The sequence below is a fragment of the Rhamphochromis longiceps genome, linkage group LG18, assembly GCF_057381845.1.
Source record: "Rhamphochromis longiceps isolate RC_006_pf linkage group LG18, R_longiceps_female_GT1.1, whole genome shotgun sequence".
In the NCBI taxonomy this organism is placed as follows: domain Eukaryota; kingdom Metazoa; phylum Chordata; class Actinopteri; order Cichliformes; family Cichlidae; genus Rhamphochromis; species Rhamphochromis longiceps.
Genome location: NC_140574.1, coordinates 25143469 through 25165366, shown reverse-complemented (window position 1 = coordinate 25165366; position 21898 = coordinate 25143469). Strand labels below are relative to the sequence as shown.

At 42.3% G+C, this 21898-nt stretch overlaps 1 protein-coding gene across 1 annotated transcript; it reads left to right on the top strand.

Annotated features, from left to right (window-relative positions):
• Nucleotides 1-1079: 1079 nt before the first annotated feature.
• On the top strand, nucleotides 1080-21717 carry pkn2a (protein kinase N2a). Its single transcript, XM_085390172.1, has 23 exons — nucleotides 1080-1380; nucleotides 7495-7659; nucleotides 7836-7971; nucleotides 11748-11902; nucleotides 14800-14929; nucleotides 15056-15201; nucleotides 15360-15567; nucleotides 16004-16189; nucleotides 16408-16517; nucleotides 16612-16755; nucleotides 17872-17947; nucleotides 18182-18338; nucleotides 18641-18767; nucleotides 19196-19332; nucleotides 19589-19664; nucleotides 19840-19931; nucleotides 20020-20196; nucleotides 20287-20349; nucleotides 20433-20509; nucleotides 20696-20838; nucleotides 20954-21061; nucleotides 21142-21222; nucleotides 21311-21717. Exons 1-23 carry the CDS (start codon nucleotides 1360-1362, stop codon nucleotides 21512-21514), a joined length of 2919 nt encoding a protein of 972 aa, XP_085246298.1. The 5' UTR covers nucleotides 1080-1359; the 3' UTR covers nucleotides 21515-21717.
• The last annotated feature ends 181 nt before the right edge of the window (nucleotides 21718-21898 follow it).

Genomic DNA, 21898 nt, shown 5'->3' with positions numbered 1-21898 from the left:
ATCAAATTAAAAATGAGCATATCATTTTCTTTTAAATAAAATACGATTGTTAACATTTGACATATGTTTTGTGCTATTTTTATCCTTGGACATGGTTAGCAACAATACTCAGGTAGGCTGTGATGTTTAAACGATCAGCTGCTATGCAAAAAGATATCTACCACACTGTTATATCACCACAAGCAGCCTAAGCCAGTGGTATAAGGCACGATGGATCCATGCTTTCATGCAGTTTACACCATATTGTGACGCTATCATCCGAATATCGCAGCACAAATCAAGACTCATCAGATCAGGGAATGTTTTTCCAGTCTTCTACTGACCAGTTTTGATGAGCTCGCGTGACCTGTAGCCTCAGTGTTATGAACTTAGCTGACAGGAGTCCCATCTGGTGTGATCTTTTGTTGCCTTGGGCTTCAACATTGGATGTGTTGTGCATTCAGAGATACTCTTCTGCATACCTTGGTTGTAATGAGTGATTATTTGTCATCAAAAAGGGATTTTCAGCCAAAGAACTGACCGTCACTGTATATTTTCTATTTTTAAGACCATTTTGTATATGGTTGTGTGGGAAAATCCCCGCAGATCAGCAGATTTGCATGTTTCAAAGTCACGCACATCACCTTTGTTGCCCACTCTGATACTGGGTTTAAACAGGCTGTGATGACTTCATCTACATGCCTAAATATGATTATCTGATTAGATTAAAAGCAGTTGAACAGTTGTACCTATAAGAGTGGCCAGTGAGGTTAGGGTTAAATTTTAAATGTTATCTTTTTTTAAATTGTACTTTCACTTACCTTCTCAACTTTGAATAAATATAAATAGTTGCAAGACTTTTACTTGTAAAAGCATTTTATTTAAATTGACCGGTGTTACTCCTCCACCTTTAATGTCTAATAGGGCTGCTTCACATATGTAAGCCTTGATTTAATTTCTTTATTTGTGTTTGGGGAAGATTTGGGGATGTTAGCCTGAGGTGAGGCCAGCCTTTACGAAGTTTCTGATCACATGTGTGTAGTAGCTGTCCCGGCAGTGTTGCAGCTCCTCTGGGCGGACTCTTCTATTATAACCACCGCCTCTTTCTCCAGCTGCACTGGGACAGATTTATGCTTCAGCTTTTTATTTATGAGCGCCAGTCCACCCTCCTGGACTCCGCTAGGACGGTGCGAGCGCGTCAGAGAAGTGTGAAGACGGCATGGGAAACTCCGTGTACCCGAGATGACCGATGGTTTGGTCAAAATAGTGAAGTTTTTTTTGTCGCCAGAGAGGGAAACTTAAAACAAGGTTTGCTTTTGGAGTCCCACCACCCCTCCCTCCGCTCTCCCTGTAGGATTTGATTCAAAGGCGAAAACCAAGATGGCCGCCGACTCCGTGCAGGTAGGAAAAGTTGACAACTGTTGCGAAAAGTGCGCAAACTTGCTCCAGAGGTGCAGTTAGAAGTTAGCTAACAATTAAAACGCTTTAAAACGAGGCTTGCTGTGAGTTAGTCGTGTGTTAGAGGACTGCAGGGCCTCTGCTAGGTCCCAGAAGGCTGCCTGGGAATTATCCATGGATTGAGGCCTGGCACACAATTGTCCAAACTAACTTTCAAACCGGGAATTTTGTGCGAAAACCGCCGTGTTATTTAATGTAAAGGATCCTGTTGTAGTAAACGAGGTTTAGCGTTTGCGTAACCGTAAAAGCTCTTAAATAGTGGCTGTTTAAAGTAAACGTACAGGTCTTAGTTAACCTGCGTTACTTTTTTGGGAAAATAAAAGTTGCCGCCGTGTGTTTAGATACTGGCAGTGTGCAGAAAATGTGGTAAAACTAGACAAAAAGAAAAAATGTCGTCTTTGTAAAGAAAATGCTTTGAGTTTTCTTTTCCAAGCTCGTTATAAACTGGTTGAACGTATAACCAGCGACACCACAGCAGCCAGCTTAGTGCCAACTGCAACAGTAATGCTAGTTTCTGTTTTTAAAAGAGAGGCTGGAAGTCAGTGTTACGCTCTCCTTTTTTTGTTCGGTGTGAACAGTTATGACTCACTGATTAATACAGTTTCACTCGAGTGACGTCACTCCCCCCTCCTCCTCCAAGTGCATCTTTATATCAGAAACACTGTTGAGTTGTGCGACAGCTCATCCATACAGCTCGTTGTCCGATGGCACTACTTTATGCGTGACCTCCAAAACTCGTGTTCAACTTGAAAGCTGCCTCACCTCCACGGGTGCGGGAACCTAATGCTGTATTTGTCATGTATGGATGACTCAGACCGATGAGGTGTTTAATTTGTGCATCTTAAATAATACATGCCACATGATCTAGGTAGATTATACAACACAGAATCTATACTTGTTTATACTTATTATATTTAAACATTATATTGCCTGGGAGCAGCCATGTTTGAATGCTGTACATGTGTAAGGACAGACATGTATGTAAGTTAGATTAGGCTCACAGACTAATCTTACTTTGAGGACTGGTTGATTTGTGTAATTAAAAGAGTGTAACCGTAATTTGGTTTGTACCTTTTGTTTTTCTTTAGAGCTAACGAATAACAAAAAGCAAAACCTTCACCGTAATGACTAAAACTAGATGATGTATTAATACTTCAACCAGACTTTTAACAACTCCATCACAGTAAGAGAATCGTGGACATTTGGATAATAATTTCGGTCTCTGTTTCAGAACCGTTACACCGGTTAAATTATAAGAAGATTTACTTTTACTTTCTCAAAGGTTAGCAATATAATCTGGAGTGAAATCTGACACTGCACATTTATGGTCGTGTGTGGGTGATGATGAATGATAAAAACAACAGTCGGCATAATGTAACAGGAAGGCAGTGTCAAATTTGTGTGCATGAATAAATAACAGTAGGACATGTTGGTTTCTCCGGTGCTGGGGTCTTTATCCTGTTAAAAGCCACACGTAGCTTTTAATTTTATCTTTGGCATTCTGCTAAATTTAAACACCTGCTTCTGGAAATTGGAGTCGAACTCAGCAGGGTGACAGGTGCAGGAAAGTGGTTTACCTCTCATTCAGGTTTTTTGGACACCTACTGCCTGAGGAGCTCAGAAATGACCTTTAGCTGCTGTGACGTGACATGTGAGGCGTTCCCTGCTGTTTGACTTGCTGTGGGATATGTAGACTGCTTGCGAGAAGGTTGCACTTGTAAGAGCTATCTTTATTAGCTTGTGTTGCTATTTTTGGCGGCAGCACAGAGTACAGGGCTGTGGCCAGTGCTCTGCAGCCAGCTGTGGGGGTAAGATAGACCGGGTGTCGGGTTGTAGGCTGCGATTAGGCCTCGCACAGAAATGGCAAGGGCTTGGCTTTTTTAGCACAGACTTCGATAGCGGGCTCAAACTTTGCATTGTCCTTGTGTGTGAGTGGAGCTCTTGTTGTTAGACTTCTACTTCTACCTGAGGTTCAGACCAAATGTTTGCTTTTACCTCAGTTGCCTTTCATGTCCCGGAGCTCTAAAGGAGCTCATTAACAAAGGTCAACATTTGTAGGTAACCCTTGCCCTACTCATTTAAGAATATGGCACCTTTTTTGTGTGCTTTTCCTTAGACGCGCATTAAGTGGTTCCCAGCAGGACTGTTTTTGTAACATCAACTAAAATATGTATCCACAAGGTTTTCGGTACTGTTTACATTTGTTGTGAAGCCTTGGATGTTTCACAGTGCAGCCAGCAGAGCCACACTGGCAAGTTCCCTCCATTCATCATGAACTGTATGTATTGTAGCGTGAGTGGAGACATTTGCTTACAATTTCTGCTCTGCTCGTCTTTGAACTTAGTAAGTCTCGAGTTCCCGGTATGATGTCACTCCCCCTTACGGGGTGATACGTTCTAGCGTCAAAAGATGATAAGAGCAGTTAGAGGTAAAGGAGCAAGTCAGTGAGGTATTGCAGTGAGAGGAGAGCTTGGTCTTTTTCTTTTATTTGATCTCAAAATTAAAACACAGGCCCCGCGGGGTCTTCTAGCTGATTAATTTCTGCCTTATCTGATTGGCCTTTCATGGATTTCCTTGCATTGTTGAACAGTAAAATAGGCCTCTTCTGGTGTCCTCCTGCTATCGTCATTCCACATTGGGCAGATGCAGCTACAGTGCAAACAAGTTTTGCAGAGCAGCCAACTTAAGAAGAGGACTCCCCCACCCCCCTCCCAGCTGTGACCTCCATTTTACCTACGAGTCGACCAGGATATGTGCAAACTATAGTTTCCTTTAAAGACTACTTATAGAAGAGAGGCCAGGATGGGGGAAGGGAAGGAATAAGCTGATGGAAAGCCCTCATCTTACCAAGCGTGATGCGTTTTCCTTAATATTAATCTGTCAGTCATATGCCATTGACTCGATTCAGGGTTTGGTCCAGGTACATGTGGTTAGCTCCTGATGTACCTTGTGTAATGATCAATTCAGGTACATGGTGATGGTCCTAGAAATAGCTTTTAATGTGAAACAGGGGTTCAATCCTTGGAAAGGAAGTAACTGTGAAGAGAGGTGGAAAACCAGAAATGCAGCTTGGATAAAGGACAATATACCACAGTCTTGTTTGAGAATTTCTTTCTCCACCATCACACACACACACACACACACACACACACACACACACACACACACACACACACACACACACACACACTCTGGCTGTCTATGGCAGGCACACTGCTTTCTGGTCTGCCATAGACAGCCAGCGTTGTTTTTTAACATGGGTTAATTTTAGCCACAGCCCTCTGCATGGAGTCAGATTAGGTCCCATTCTGGGCTGCTCTGACCTCACAGAGTGAGAAGCTAAGAGGGATTTGGCCATCGCTGCTCAGACGGTTTATCTTCCCTGCTGATGTCAATAGTCTGTAGGAGAAAGAAAGTGTGAAGAAGGGAAGGAAAAAAGCTGGAGAAAATCGGATCATAGTGGAGTGAATGATTGTGGCTTTGGGCAGAGCCTAGGTTGGTTACGCTCGTCTCACCTCCGTGGGAGAGGATACTATTAGCTTTATTAGACAACAGAAATCCACTGGAGTTGATGGGATGATCGTGGCTGGTCAGCAGAACGTGCGTGGACCGGTTTGTTCAATGGATCTAGAGATGGAATTGGCTGAAACCGATGAAGTTGTGGTAAGACAGAATGATCCTTTCAGCATCCTCTCATTAGCAAGTTTAAAGAGTAGTAAACCTTGAAACTGAAGATTTCTGATTAAACCTAACTACAGTTATGAGGGTGCAAATTTCGTACTGATGGGTTGAAAGCAACAAAGATTTTAACAAATCATTCTTTGTTTTCTTGAATAGAGTAAGTTAATGTCCTTCTGCTTACAGCCCAGGGGCTTTCAGGACGAGGCAGTGAGTTTCTCTCATGTTGAATCTGTTGTTTATTATTATTATTATTATTTATTTATTTATTTTTCCCCAAAAAATCATTCTTGGAATAATAAAGCAAAGGCCTGGCTAATATTTTGTTTATTACAATTTGGCTGCTTTAATTAATGGTTAAAATGAAATGCCGGTCGTTCATTGTTGCCATGGAGCACAATTAAAAGGTCATGCTGACAACTTCATATTTAAAATCAGGAGATATTTTTCAAGCCAAATAACTTTTGCTTGAATGACTTTATAATAAAATGTAATATGCTGATAATCAGACCTTAGATGCTCACATACTAGTGGATCATTATGCTGTACTATGACCTTCTAGAGCAGAAGTGTTCAGGAAGCGACATCTAATCCCTCTTTAGTTAAGGTGATGGTTTTAAGGATGCAGGTCATTGGTGACTGACAGCAGCAGGGAAAACAACACGCACAGCGGCTAGCTCAAGTTCAAAACACACCACTATGCTGGGGTGATGCCAGAACACCGTGAATGGGCTGCCTGCGCCGAATTTCTGAACCCCGTGTTTTGTTAATGGATATTTTCAGTGTAGTTGATGTGACACGTTCATTTCGCATAGTAATTTTATAATGTAGAGGTGAAGGGGGGGGACCCTTTAGTGTTTGGGGGATCAGTATTGTGGTTTCTGTATTACACAAGCAAAAGATCCCCAGCTCCATCCTGGGAAAACACCCACATCCCTATGGAGTTGCTTCAGGAAAGGCATCTGGTATAAAAACTTGTCAAATCAAACATGCGGGGCTACTCGATGCGGCGGCCTCTTGTGAGTAAGAGAGCAGTTGAGAGTAGGTCTAATATAGAAAAGACTGGCAATCTCTTGGTGATGAGATCATATAAATTTATGTGTCCAGGAAAACGCCTCTTTGGGCTCCAGAGCTTTGATGGTAATCAATAAATATTAAAAGCTTCAGCAAACAGGAGGATTGCATAATTGTAATATTGTCTACGCCTGTGCTGTGATGTCTGACTGAAATAGTCAGTTAAAGAAAAAGAAACTGGCTCGTGTGCTTTCTCGCTGAACAGAGGTGAAGGGTGAAATATGCTTCACTCTGCAAGTGGACTTCTTCCAGTTCTTTTCAAGGATCTTTATTTGTTGACGTGTGCATTAAAGGCTATGAATGATTGCTATATCTAGCTACAAAATCATGAAGTTGACAAAAAAAATGAAAAATCGTAAAATTAAAAGAAGAAAACATTTGAAGTTGGGTATCAAGCATAAGATGTACTATCTTGCATCAAAAAGCCAAAAATAACAGGAAAAACACGCGGGACCTCTGACTGTACGTAGCTGTGTCATGTGACCTGCTGGCTTTACCTGGTGCATTTCCTACTGGACCTGATTTTCGTTTATTATTAAAAAGAATTCCAAGAGCTTTTGAAAGATTCTCTCTGGCTGTGCGTGTTTCTCTTGTTTGTACAGTACCTTCTAATCTCAGCACGTCTCAAACATTTCATCACTCTGAGGGGGACAGTTCTTCTGCTTTTGCTGTTAAATGCTGTTTGATGACCAACATTAAGGTGCATTACCATGATCTTCCTATGCATTAAATCTACCAGGTGTTTGTTGGCTACTTCTTATTTAAAATAAAATACAAATCCCTTCTGTCTGCTCATCAGTCATGCTTACATGTGTAGTCACCACACAAAGACCAGGAACAATTCGGATTTGGTGAATATTTGCATTCAGGGCTTCAGATTTCACATGAACTTTGCTTGTGATTGTGAGAAACTCTAACTGCTGGGCCGAAATTGTTTTTAACTCCTCCTTTGTGTTTCCATCTCGTCATGAGCGCTCATGACGAGATGGAAATCCATGCATGTTATGAAGCAACAGCTTCAGCTGTTTTGCAATTCTGCACTTTAATGCAGTGCAGATTTGTTCTCTCCTTCATAGTTTAACGTTGATAAGACCTGTTGATTAAATGCTAGTTTAAAATGCCAGTGTGCACAGTACGTGACTGACCTCTGCTTGTCCTTTCCTCCTCTTTTTTTTTTTTTTTCCCCCTACCATCCCTTTACTCTTCTTCTTCTCCTCCCTTGCTGAACTACTCTTAATTACATTCCACATCTTCACCCTATCTGCTCTTTTGTTCCTCCTCCTCTTCCTCCTTCTCCTCCTCCAGGGGGATGCCCGGGGCCAACAGGTGGCAGAGCGTCTCGGTCTGGGACACAACCTGGACCTGTCGGACACCATGGTCCAACAAAAGCTGGATGAGATCAAGGAGCAGATCCGCCGTGAGATCCGTAAGGAACTAAAGATCAAAGAGGGTGCAGAGAACCTGCGAAAGGTAATGTCACAGATATAGTATAGTATCCGCTGTTTCCCTCAAAATGTCTAAATCTAAATATATTATGCAGTTTTTTCTATCTCTCCCTTGTCTAATAACATCACATTTATGATTAAGTTAATGGAGATGCTTTTCAAGGCTTTAAGGTGGTCTCCTCTCATTTTTCCGCCTCTCAGGTCACCACAGATAAGAAGAGCCTGGCTTACGTTGACAACATGCTGAAAAAATCTAACAAGAAGGTCGAGGAGCTTCATCAGGAGCTACAAGAACTTAACGCCCACATTGTGGTAAAAGACCCCGAAGAAGTGCTAGGTAATTACACAAGCACTAAAGGAGGGCAGGGTCAGATTCAATAGATGGTACCAAAGTAGGAAGGGGTTAATATAAGTAGTCAAATAATTAATCATCAGAAAAATAATGTTCCCACCTAAGTTTTTGTACAGCCACTTAAGTAAATGTAATAATGCCATGCAAAGGTTAGCCTTCATACAATGAATATTTTCCATGTTAAACGTCCAGGAAGTCTGTCATAACTTAATAATTACAAAAGCTGCCTACATCAGGTTTACAGGGCCGAAACTCTCATTTAAGCTTTGGTAAAAACTGTAACCAAATCAATACACCCATGTGTCACCGCCATCAGATGGACAGCGTCTTTTTAAAATCAAATACCTGACGTTAAGTTTACTTTAAGCTTCACATGCAGTTTTTCATATACACACAGTGTTTGTTTAATTGTCTTATATGACCGAAAACTCGCTGAATAATTAACAGATGAAGCACTGATGAAAATAAACTGTAGCTCCAGTCCTAATTGGCTTGTTGCAAATGACAGCACAGTCCAGGAGTCATGGTCTTGGACACTTTTTTTTTTTTTTTTAAGTCTTATTATGAAGCTCTGTTTCTTTATATCTTAAAGTGTTCACATTTATTGTCGTCTTGTTTGCAGTCGTAATCGTACGCTGGCATTCTTGTTTGCAGCCAGTGTTTTTTAAAGCTAAATTCATTCTCAGCTATGAGTTTATCCAGGTCACATAAGGCAACAGGCCACTCTTCCAGTTAATGTATGTGTAGCAGTCTTATGGTTTAGCTGTAAATGCACAGCACCAAATAATTTTGTCTCTGTTGTGTCAGACGAGCACCTATGTAAACACACACAGAGCACATTCAGTGTTTGGAGGTGACTCACTCTCCAGAGGCTGACATTGTTGCATTCCACATTCCCGTGGCAGTTACAATGAGCTGTCGATTGTTCCTCTCCGAGGCTGTTGAAAGCCTGCTCCTTTGCATTTGTTGACAACAGTGGAATTTGGAGAGAGTGGACCACAGCAGCATCTGTGCATTCAGTGTGCTTTTTGTCACAGTAGCTGCCTTTTAGGGTAGCTGTTGGTGGCAAATGTCTGCGCAAATTCAGGAAGAGAAGGAATGGTATTTGTCTGCCTGTCGCCGTCACGTTGTCCCGGCTCATTTGACAATAGGAAGTTGATGAGGAGGGATTTGTGAGTGTGTGTGTGTGTATTTGTTTGCTGGAGGAGGGAAGGGAAGTTGTCTTAGTAAATGGTTATCTTAAGTGAAAATAAATTTAGCCTGACTCTGTGACCTATCTGGTGAATAAGGGCTTTCTTTTTAAGTGACGCGAGGCCAGTGGAATGTCGCTGGCCATCGCAAAAACGGCCAAGAGGGACTGAGCGCAGTTCAGCTCCTTAGACACGAGACAGCTTCTTGAAATATGTTCAGCTCTTGTTTCCTGAATTAGCAGGAAGGAGTTGCTCTGTCTCTCCGAGCAGCCCAGAATGTGTTTCTGTTCCAGGAGAAAGTTGAGGGGGCTCTGGTTATTCTCCGCCACTCAGCTGAGGAGGCCAGAAATGGACTGACTCGCACTCAGGCGCTTTGTGTGAGCAGCAGGGGACACCAGTCAGGTCCCTCTGTCACATATGATCTCATTCATAAAGAAAGCTAACCCCGACATCGTCTGTTATTAAGTCTCAATCTGTTTGCCTACCGCTCATCACACACAGGTTTAAGGTTCCCACTCACGATGTACTAGTTTAGACGGCATGTCTCATTGCCTTCTCATCAGATGCAGATGGGGTTAATCTGAGGGAGGGTTCCCCTTGTCGATTGTCCAGCAGTGACATCAGCCCTGCAGCTATCTTGTCCTACGGCCCAGCAGGGACTGGATCACTCTTGGAAGAGGCGGGGGTTGTAGTCCTTAAATTCTTGGCTCAATGCGACCTCAGCCAAACCGCACCCCCAGGCGAAGAGGAAAGCCCCAGACATGTACTAGATGACACAAGCAGCACTTCTGCATGTGTCTTTTTAAATAGATGTCCTGTGACAGTTTTGCCCCGAGCACCTCTAAAATTCTCACCTTGCTCCACAGGCTTTTCTGCAAATACTCTGCTTTTCTTGTCTAGCCCTACCTCTTCAAGTGTGTCACCATATCAAAGCGTTACCCTGGAAGGACTAGCATCCTCCCCTCCTCCACATTAACAGAAAACTCAGCAGTGAAGCGCTCTCTCAGCTTATTAAGTCTCATTAGATGAATCATTTAGACTTTTAGTTCAAAGAACAAGTTACTTCCTTTTTGTCCGTATCCCGCAGGTGCTCAAAGGAATCGTTAGAGGGTGTTTTGATGAAGCATTCGGACTGAATGAATCACAGACCTGCCTGCTGGTTATTGTTATCTGCATCTGGCTTTGTCTCGGAGTACAACGCCGTTTCTTTGCCAGTGTTATTTTGGGTCTTGACACCTTCAGTGAACTGTTGGTCTTTGGTTATGTCATGTGACATGTTTTGTGTCTTTGGATTTGGAAAACTCACTAAAAAACAGAGCTGAGCTTAAAGGCTAGAAGTTAAATACATAATGAAGAGTACCATGTTAAAGGACCTTGCAACAGATTGGAAGGGTTCATGCTTCAGATGTGGGCTCACTTAAAGAATGCTCTGACTCTTTTCTAAGACTACTAGCTTTATGAAAACATAGCTTCTGAAACTCAACTTGCAAGTCAAGTCAGGAGAAGTCGGGCAGGTTTTTTTGCCCACCTCACCCGTGTGTGTGTGTGTGTGTGTGAGAGTGAATGTTCTGCTCTGCTTTCAGCTGCAATGATCAGCTTGGAGAGGGTTTTTTATTTTTATTTTATTTATTTATTTTTTACCTGCACCTTTCAAGTTCAGACTTGACCAAAAAACACAACAAAACAGTGAACCTATCCACCAGGTCTGTGGTCCATCTCTGAGAGTAGATGACAGTGGGTTTAAGTATCTCTGTGTGTTTGCCTGTGTGCATTTATGTGTAAAAGGAAAAACAATTAAATGTCTACAGATCTATGGACAGATTATTGTTTAGTCTTTGCAGCCTGTGGGATCTGGACATGGATCATTTTTAAGAGTTGATATTCTGTTGCATGTATCTTTTTTGGGTTTACTTTGTCTTTGCATAAACAGTATAGGCACTAGTACTGGCAATCATCTGCATGTTCACACTTGTGTGTTGTTCCTTTTTTTTTTTTTTTTAAATGCGTACAATAGAGACGGCCGCAGGGGTTTCCCTGTGCTGTTGGAACAGCGCAGACTTCAGGAGAGAGTCAATGAGCTGAGATCAGAAATGACAGCCTTTCATATTACAACTCCTGAATACCAAAGCATTAAAGCCAAACTCAGACTGAATAGTTGTGGCTTCACATTTGAAGGATTTCCGTTCTGAGCAAAAACTTGTTTGAAAAATCCACGAAGCTTAGCTGACAATAGATTTCTTAATCCTAATGTTGTTGACTTCTGTAGTAGTTTTTGTGCTGAGTCAAGCATTGTGCTAACAAACCTCATCAAGTCATAAACAGCACACCCTTCTGAGCATGTAAAGTGTCCACTGAAGTTGCAACAGGACACGCTTTATAAGCAGTTTATCAATTCTTTTGCAGAGCTGCAGGATTGTTTAGCTTAATAAAAAATGGCGCACACATGCTCCGTTAATATTTGTAGCCTCTGCATATTTGTGCCAAATGTAACATGCTTTATGTAATGTCTACAATTGTTTCCAGATGGCCATAAGATGCTAACTTTTTTTTCTTTCCTCTTCCTTTACCCAGAATGCCCTTTAACACCAGGTACCCCTAACAGCGAAGCAAGAATGTGCACCAGCAGCAACCGACTGGCGGCCTTAAAACGGCAGGTTGACATTGAGCTAAAAGTCAAACAGGGCGCCGAGAACATGATTCAGATGTACTCCAATGGGTCCTCCAAGGTAGGCGAAGGGTTACCCGGAGATTCAGGCTTGCTCTGGTTCACGTCGGACACATTCTGATGATACTTTATTTAATGAATAGATTCACTTCTACATAGCTGACTGCTTCTTCTGTTTTAGTCTTTGTTCAGTAAAAATAACAATGCTGAGATCTGGAAGCACAATATTAGCCACAGTTATGTACAAACGATGATGTTGCTGGGTGGTAACATTATTACCTCAAACTAAGCATATTATGTGTTTATACAGTCAACAGACACACTTCAAACCAGTTGGCATAGTGCCGTTTTGAGCTGTGTGGGTTCAGCCTGAACCTCATTTAAATTCAACAACTTAAAAACAAAATGTTCTGCTCCTGGCACCTTAAAGAAAGCAAGTAAGCAAAAACACCACCTGTAACTGCAGTAGGAGTGTTTTTGTCATCTCAATCCGGGTGATTTGGATGGCAAATGATTGTGATTCTTTACGGTTTAAAAAAGATGACATATCTTTACTACTTTGGAAAACGAATAAAATGCAGCGGTACAGATTCAGCGTTATAGCCGTCTTCTTGTGAGCTGTCAGCATTTCAGTAGATTGCTTTCCCACCACCACCAAGTGGCTCACTGCCATGATAACAATAGGACCAATTTTCCTGTGAAATTTGTGATTATCACTGATCTGTTAGTTTTCACATATTTGCATGTAATTGTGTATTTACTCAGAAAATGACAGCGCGAAGTGTGTCTGCCTTACCTGGACTTGAGCATGCTTCATCACAGTGATGAATGAATTTACTTAAGGGGCTCACTACTATTAATTAAGCTAGATTTGTACTTGCAGAACCAAGGATTTTTTTTAAAAGTCATTATGAATAAATGATGAGGCTTGCTGGTTAATCTGAGTATCTGATTTGACCTTTTCCAAAACACTACTTAGTGTAATTTTTGTACCGCAGGTTGTCAGTTTCCAGACTCATAATCACAAGTGCTTAGACTACTTAAGGTAAAGTCTTTGCAGAGAGGTGCTGTGAGCATAATCGCATGTTAACTGGAGCCGGCTGGCCTGTTGCCATTATGAATACCAGGCTGCTGCATGGCAGGTTTGCTTTTATAGCTTCACTGTAGGGGAGGAGGAAACGGGAGAAGGCGCTGACACATACTGTGTGTCATATGCACTGCTGTTTGTTCACAAAGCTCTGTTGGTCCTTGTGTGTCCTCGAGTCCTCAGAGTCAGGGAGGACTATAATTTAGTTGGGAGGTGTGCGTTAAGTCACGAAGACCGGTAATAACAGCCGAGAGCCTCTTGTGTTAAGCTCGGCCCTTGTATCCGTCAGTAGTAATTCAAGCCGGTGTGTAGTAGATGGTTTGGTGTAGTCTGGGGTTTCTGGATTGAATTGGAATCATTGGCAAACCCCAAAGAGGTTTTAAGCCGAGTCGAAGGAACTGTAATAACATTATTTCTAACATTTATTTTTTGGTTTTTTTGGGTTTTATTTCCTTAACAAAAACAGACATGGAGCCTTTGGTTTCATGAAACATGCACACGACTCATTTTGTGTGTGTGTGTGTGTGTGTGTGTGTGTGTGTGTGTGTGTGTGTGTGTGTGTGTCTGTCTCTCAAAATCATCCTAACCTGACAGAGTGTGCGCTGCGCTAGCGTACTGCCACTCCCTGGTTTCTCTAAGGAGACACGTTTGCCTAGAGGTGTACCATGCAAAGAGTGGTGGAACTGCTGTCAGAGTGACGCTTAGACTCGAATTCACAGCTGAAGAAAGTGACACAAAAGTGTGTTGAGTTTGAAGCTTGAAAGAGCCGAGTTCTCAGGAGTGACAGTGTGTTAGAAATATAAAGGTTGTAGTGTCCGGTAGCAGGTGGAGACCAAGGACCACCTGATCTGTCCATCCAAGATGAGTGGCCCACTGCAATCGTAACTGGGAATAACTGCAAAAATGCTGGAATGTAGTGTGATGATAGGTTATTGCCTTTTTAACCAGTGTGTGGCTCTATTAATGTAATTTAGGTAAACTGTGTGAATACTTTTATTTTATTTATATTTTTTATTTGATGAGAGCTGCGTCTTTGTTCATAAACTCTGCTTGAGGCAGTTCTACATTTGTAATGAAGCAAACTGAGGTTAAGGATATTTTGAGGAATCTCAGATTTGTGTGTGAATCATGTGGTTTAACTTTGAGTTTGTGAGTACCAACTGTTTGTGAATGAGGCCCCTTGCTTTTACTGTACATAGACAATGTCATGTAATCACCACCCACCAAAAACCGAAAACTCTTCTGCTTTGAAATGATATAATTTAGCTTTTTATTGCAGGATATTGTTAATAAAACTGTTTTGGTGGAGGACACTTGAATTTCTGGTGAGTGTAGTTTGAAAACTGTAATGCAATAAGCATTAAGGGAGCTGTAAATTGATTTGCATTGTCTGGCTTGCTGGGGCGGGTGTAAGCGACCTTTCCCTGTCAGACCGACGGAGGCACCTTCCAGTTGGAACTATTCCTCTCCTGATGTCAGAGAGGAAGTGCCTGTTGAACGGAGGCCTTTCCTGCAAGCGCAGATATCAACAACCAGGATTTAAACTTAACAGGAATTTGGGGTGGAGTTTGCTTACTCCAATGTGTGTTTGCACGTAGGAAAGGTTCAGCAAACACAGCAGTGCACACATTTTTTTTTTCTTTGGTGAATAAGATTTTCCATGTTGTCATTTAGACTTCAAGTCCAATTAACGGCACGAACGGGTGTCTGGGCTTTTTGTGTTACATGCAACAAAACAGAACACGTGCAGAGGGATTAGGTGCATTTAGACAAAATGTTATTGAATCCTCTGATTTGGTCATCAATGGTCTGTAGAGATAAAATACCTCCCTAATGAGCGGTGATGGTTTAGTTTCCAATTTTACTCACAGGATCGTAAGTTGCTAGCAGCCGCTCAGCAGATGCTTCAGGACAGCAAGACGAAGATTGAGTTCATCAGGATGCAGATCCTCAAGGCCAGCCAGGCCAGCGAGCTGAGCTTTGAGAACAATGATGTGATGGGTGAGCCTTCCCTTCCTTCAGAGCTTTTTTTTTTTTTCTGAGGAGATTAAAACAGAAAGACAGAAACAGTGGTTATAAATCCGATGTCATCAGAGTGAATGATTTAAGTGTGACCTTGTACTCCAGAAAAGCCCATCATCAGCCCTTTAGATCTGCGGGTGGAGGAGCTGTGTCACCATGCCAAGATAGAGGCTGCGGTAGCCGAGGGAGCCAAGAATGTCATGAAACTTCTGGGCTCTGGAAAAGTCACAGAAAAGAGGGCACATTCAGAGGTAGGCTGTGTAAAACTGGACAACAAGTCAAAATCTGTCACTTTTGAGATCATGCAATCTTAGACTTGAGATGAAATGGATCTCTGGACTGCTGTAGTAAAATAATTTCCTTTCAATCTGTCTTAATTCGCTGCCTTATCCTCTTCCTTTCCTTTCAGGCCCAGGCTCGTTTCAATGAGTCCAGTCAAAAGCTTGACCTTTTGCGATATTCTTTGGAGCAACGCCTCGCTGAGTTGCCTAAAAACCATCCTCGCAGCAACAGCATCATAGAAGAGCTGTCCCTGCTGTCGTCACCAGCCCTCAGTCCCAGATCCAGTATCATCTTCCCACAGTACAGCACCGTGACCAAGCCTGCAGCACTCACAGGTAACTGGACTATTGAGCTGTTCCTAATCACTAACAGTGCAAATATGACTCTGTTTCTAAAGGTGGTCTATTGGTTTTTTGTTTGTTTCTTTACCCTTTAATTTAAAGTTGTATCCACTTTTAAGTATACTGAGCTGATCTGTGTGGACTGGTTTTTATTTTTGGTTGTAATACAGTGTGTACTTTTTGCTGTTGAATCAAAAAAAGAAGATGGATTATTAGACAATCAGATCTGGTTGGTTGGTTGATTAGTTGTTTTTTTTTCCCCCCTAGTTATTTGGAGGTGCACAAATTATAGTCCAGTTTAGGAGCAGACAGTAAACTGGGCTAGCTCATTATACCAGTACATGGTGTCACTTGAAGTAACCTGAAGTGGGAACAAATTTGTGCAGGAGCAATTGTATAACACGTGTGTCCTGTCCTCGCTCACCTCCAGGCACATTAGATGTCAGGCTAATGGGCTGTCAGGATCTACTGGAAAATGTCCCAGGTCGTTCCAAAGCTGCATCTGTCCCGCTGCCTGGCTGGAGCCCCAGCGAGACCCGCTCGTCCTTCATCAGCCGAGCAAACCGAAACCGCGGCGTGAGTTCAAGGAACTTAACCAAGAGCGAGGAACTCTCCAGTAAGTACATCTGATCTCGTACACAAAATAATTACCGAAAGATGAACTGTGATATTGTGCTGATTCACAAACAAATGATCTGTTTACTTAAAGTGTGGGCATGACCCAGAGCAAGTCACACCTGAAACTATAATATGGGTGAAGTGAAGCAACTGCCTGTTTAATACCAACGGGGATAGAATTGGGGTTTTGTTAATAGCTCAGTGCTTTTTCCTCAGATGAGATCAGTGCAGTGTTGAAGCTGGACAACACAGTGGTAGGACAGACGAGCTGGAAACCAGTCAGCAATCAGGCATGGGACCAGAAGTTTACATTGGAGCTGGACCGGGTAACACACACATTTCCACCCTTGAACTACACCTGCGCTGTTGACTCTGTGTTTATACAGCACGGACGCTGAGTTTCACATCTTTGCGTTGCAGTCCCGGGAGCTGGAGATCGCTGTGTACTGGCGGGACTGGCGTTCACTCTGTGCTGTCAAGTTTCTGCGGCTGGAGGACTTCCTGGACAACCAACGTCATGGAATGTGTCTGTACCTGGAGCCACAGGGAATGCTGTTTGCTGAGGTATACAAACACCATTTCAGTTTAATTCCATAAAAGGGGGATAAGTAGTTGTAACTGTCGGCATATTTTAGTAATCTAAAAATTGAAAAAAGTAATTTAAGTAGTAAATTAGCTTTGAATGGTCACAATTAAACATTATCTGGTAGGACATGTATGGATAGACATACTTACTTGTACTTATAGGAAATAAAATTGGAAACATGGTGAAGTGTGTCAGTTGGTGATCTTTTTGCTTATAAAAGCTCACTTTTAAACTTGAAAAAAAATTGTAAATTATAAGAAATAAATACTCTGAGAAGACCTAGACTGGAATCTTGGTAAAGTCTGTCCACAGAAGAATATTTCAAACGTATTGTGGAGATGTCCAACTCCATGTTTTTTTTGTTTTTGTTTTTTCATCGTCTTTATTAGAGCAGTTTCATCACTGGGTTCATCCACTGTCTGAAACAAGCTCCAAAACAACAAGTTTTTAGCTTCTCTGCCTTTAAGCCAGCTTTCTTCTGATTGGTTGCCCCTTGTAAAGAGAAGGTTTAAGCAGCAGGTGGGTGGGGCTTCTGCACTCGCACTCAGTCAGCTGTTATTGAGGGTATCGCCTCGATATCAAACAGATCCAGGAGTACAAAAAACTTGCCAATAAAATGATATCTGGAGCAGCCTGAAGGTTGAGTTCTGAAATAACAACGTGCCGTAAACTAAGTGTGATTGTTAAGCTTTTGTTGCAAGACGGGGTTTAAATAATCGCTCACAGATAAAAACAAACTAATGACAGTCACTTGCCTCAAACAGTGTCTGCATCAGAAGTGTAGTTTAATAGATGTTGTGTGTAAAATTACTCATGCATTAAACTTAAAATAAAATCAGAAGGTTTTACTGTTGGATGTAAGATTGTAAGATTAGATGTGGAGCTTTTTCAGTGTGATCTAATCCTGACAGAAATCTGTAAAGTGTTACGGGTGTGCATGATTTGGCACACGTTTGTGTTAGTTTCTAGTCTTGCGACAGCGTGTCCTATGCTTGTGCATAACTACAGACATGTGTATTTGCACAGGAGTAAAGAATGCACAGGAAACAGATGTTTTGTTTTGTGAAATTACTTTTTTATTTCTCTGTTTTCAGGTAACATTTTTCAACCCTGTCATAGAGAGACGACCAAAGTTGCAAAGACAAAAGAAGATTTTCTCCAAACAGCAAGGTGAGTCGCTGCTGTGAAGCCATCATGTTCTTATTTCTAAGGCAGCAGTGATGGATTCTTGGTTGACTTGCGTGTTTAAATATATTCAGTGATTCTCCAGTGTTCATACATTTACTAAGTACTGTATGTAATTTCCTCGGATCCCTTACTTATTTGGTTGCATATTCCTGATTCTCTTCTTCCATTATTCATTTTTTCCTTACAGTCTTTTTCCTGTCTTTTACTCTTTGTCAGGTAAAACTTTTCTGCGAGCCCCTCAGATGAACATCAACATCGCCACCTGGGGCCGTCTGGTTAGAAGAGCCATACCAACCGTCAGCACAAACTCCTTCAGCCCACAGGCGGCTGAGACTGGATCCAGCAGCCTGCCTGGTTCACCCACACCCAGCAGGTACACAGCCATACAGCAACCACAGACTGTATAGAAAAGATGTGTATAGCCACTGTGACATCTGCAATTTTAATTTTGATCTCTGCCTTCTTGTAGGGTGCTAAGTAATTAACTAATGCTAGAAAACTTGTTTAGCATCTGCATAGCTCCATAAAGTGTATGGCTGCATTGCAAAGATTTTTACTCGCATGTAAACATGCATTTTAATGCTGTAGTGTTTGCCATTTTACATGAGTGTCTATGGGCACAGCTGCTCGGTAAGAAGAACTTTCACCACTGCTGTACTTCTGTCCCTTACACAGCGACCCGCTGGTGACCAAGCTGGACTTCGACAAAGAGCCCACTCCAGGGCCCAAACGTTACTCCATACCCGATGACATCCGAGAACCACAAGTGCATCACAGCGTTTCTGACAAGGGGGAAGTACAGGTATGGTTTTGTTTAAGGAATTACAAGAAGTGGTGATAAGACGCATGCGAGCTGATACAATCACAGATGCAGTCATGCTGAGCTCTCTGAGAATCTCCTGTGCGTAAAAGTCCACCATGCTGGGCCTCATTCCTGTCAGCTGGAAGGAAGTGTGTTGTTGCCAAACAAGTGAAATTTAATTTAAAAAATTTAAAAAAAGGAAGGAAATATTAGATTGTTACGCACTGAGAGAAATGATTTTTGAATTATGTTTTGTTAGTTAGATTCTTTAATAGAAAACCTTTATTTCTCCAACGTTAGTTTTCATCTACAGAGAAACACTAAAGACTAAATTTAAAGTCACAACAAATAGGTGACCAGCACTGTTTTCATATTTACCCTGTGTGTCTCTTTCTGTCCTTCTGTTCTCCTGTGTTTCCTCTCCGCAGGATGCACTCGCCTCATTTGACTTCCTCAACAAGAGAATCAGCACGGTGATGAAGCCAGATATGGATGGAGTGGTGCACCATGAGTTCCAGCATCCAGACCTGGAGCTTACAGCCATTCAGAAAGACACAGAGATAAGGTAAGGAGGGTCACTGCTTGCCATGTATATGCTACTTTAAAGCTTTGAATTGGTTTCCTTCAAATAAAAACGACTTACTACTCAAAACAAATTACACTGGGTTAAACACTGCCCCCTGGCTTTGGCTCCAAGTCACTGAATTTTCATGGTAGTGTCTCTTTCCTTGTTTTGTTTTGTTTTGCTGTAACTTTAAAGTTTAATGCAGGTTGGTTTGGAGTGAGTGAGTACACTGATGTATGCACTGGTCTCCTTCTAGGGAAGAAGAGCCGTTCCAATTCAGTCTCCAAGACTTTAAATGCGTGGCAGTCCTTGGACGGGGTCACTTTGGAAAGGTACTTTGAATAAAAATGCTGCTGATGATTATCTTCTTGACATTTCTACTATATTAAGAATGTTTAGTCAATTTAAAAAAAAAAAAAAATGTTTGCCATAAATTTTCTGTGGACTGAATAACTTTTAGTAGACAAATCAAGCAGGAAAAAACTGAAGTGTTCATCTCCTCCACAGGTGCTTTTAGCAGAATACAAAAGCACTGGAGAGATGTTTGCCATCAAAGCTCTAAAGAAAGGAGACATTGTGGCTCGCGATGAGGTCGACAGGTACTCACTTAAAGCTCTTTCACAAACCCCCCACTGTCAGGTCACTTCGGTGTAATGTGGTGACTCAGCTTCCTCCTCTCTTTGCCAGTCTGATGTGCGAGAAGAGGATCTTTGAAACGGTCAACAGCGTCCGTCACCCGTTCCTGGTCAACCTGTTTGCGTGTTTCCAGACGCAGGAGCACGTTTGCTTTGTGATGGAGTACGCGGCTGGAGGCGACCTGATGATGCACATCCACGCTGATGTTTTCTCTGAGCCCAGGGCTGTGTGAGTGTCTTGTTAACGTGTGGGCAGGACCACAAACTCTCACAGCGGCACGTCGTCTAAATCTCCTGTGTTTTTTGTACCTTTTTGCAGGTTTTATGCAGCCTGCGTTGTTTTGGGATTACAGTTTTTACATGACCATAAGATTGTGTACAGGTAAGGCCTGAGAAATTTAAAGTAATACTTCAATTCAAAGTCAGGGTCCCGAAAGTTATTTTTGCTCTCATTGCAATTTTCAGAGATTTGAAGCTAGATAACCTGCTCCTGGATACAGAGGGCTATGTAAAGATTGCTGACTTTGGGCTTTGCAAAGAAGGTAAATGGATGATGATGTCAAATTGAAACTTTGAGAGTTATTGAAAGCATAACCCTGTGGTAGATTGTTCACTCCTGTGCTGTAAGATCTTCAGAGAAGCAGAGTTATGAACTTGCTCCATCAGTTGTTGGAGGTACACATGTAGATTTGTTTTGGAGTGATGGACGTGCTCTGTGCTGCCTTCAGGAATGGGTTTCAGGGATCGCACCAGCACGTTTTGTGGCACACCAGAGTTTTTAGCTCCGGAGGTGTTAACTGAAACGTCGTACACCCGCGCCGTGGACTGGTGGGGCCTGGGCGTCCTCATCTTTGAGATGCTGGTTGGAGAGGTGAGCATGTGTTTCGTCAAGATGTCAAGAATCCATCATTTATTTCTTGAATATGTTCCTTACATCAGGTTTTTGTTTTTTTTTTTTTTTTCTCCTTGGCACGTCTCTCTTTCAGTCACCCTTCCCCGGTGATGATGAAGAGGAGGTATTTGACAGTATTGTCAACGATGAAGTCCGCTATCCACGGTTCCTCTCAACTGAGGCCATCTCCATCATGAGGAGGGTGTGTAGACAGACAAGAAACGGTCTCTTTGTGCTCCTGGGTGTAAACTTTAACATTATATTTTTTGTCTTTGTGCTCAGCTTTTGAGGAGGAGCCCAGAAAGACGGCTGGGAGCAGGAGAAAAGGATGCAGAGGAGGTTAAGAAACATCTCTTCTTCAGGGTAAGAGGCGCAAAGAGAAAGTTATCACTGTGGTAATCAAAGAAAAGAACGCTGTTGTTACCCACTTGCTCTCCGTCTTTATTGATAGACCATCGATTGGACCGGGCTTTTGGCCAAGAAGGTGAAGCCGCCGTTCGTCCCGACCATCCTGGGCTCCAGTGACGTCAGCAACTTCGACGATGAATTTACCTCAGAGGCTCCGATCTTAACCCCGCCCAGGGAACCCCGAGTGCTGAACTCCGAGGAGCAGAACCTGTTCTCTGACTTTGATTACATCGCTGACTGGTGTTAGCTCCGCCTGAATCACACACACACACACACATACACACACACACACACACACACACACTGTGAACCAAGCACAGCAATGACTGTAGAGCCCATTTTTTTGTTTGTTTGTTTTTTAAATCCTTAAACAAGAACAGACAAACTCTTCCCTGCCCCTCATGTTTGGGGAGGAGCTTTCGGGCAGAACTGTGTGCCATTGAGAAGAAAGTCCAGATGCCTCCTGAGGACACACACTTACTACTTCTTTTTTTTTATATCCACATGAAGAACTTTTCTTTCTTTTTTTTAAAGGAGAGGGGAAAAAGAATGAATTCTGTTGTTGGAGAGTGAAGCAGGCGGGATGTCCTCCTGTACAGACTGCCATCGTGTCCGTTGTCTGACCACTGAG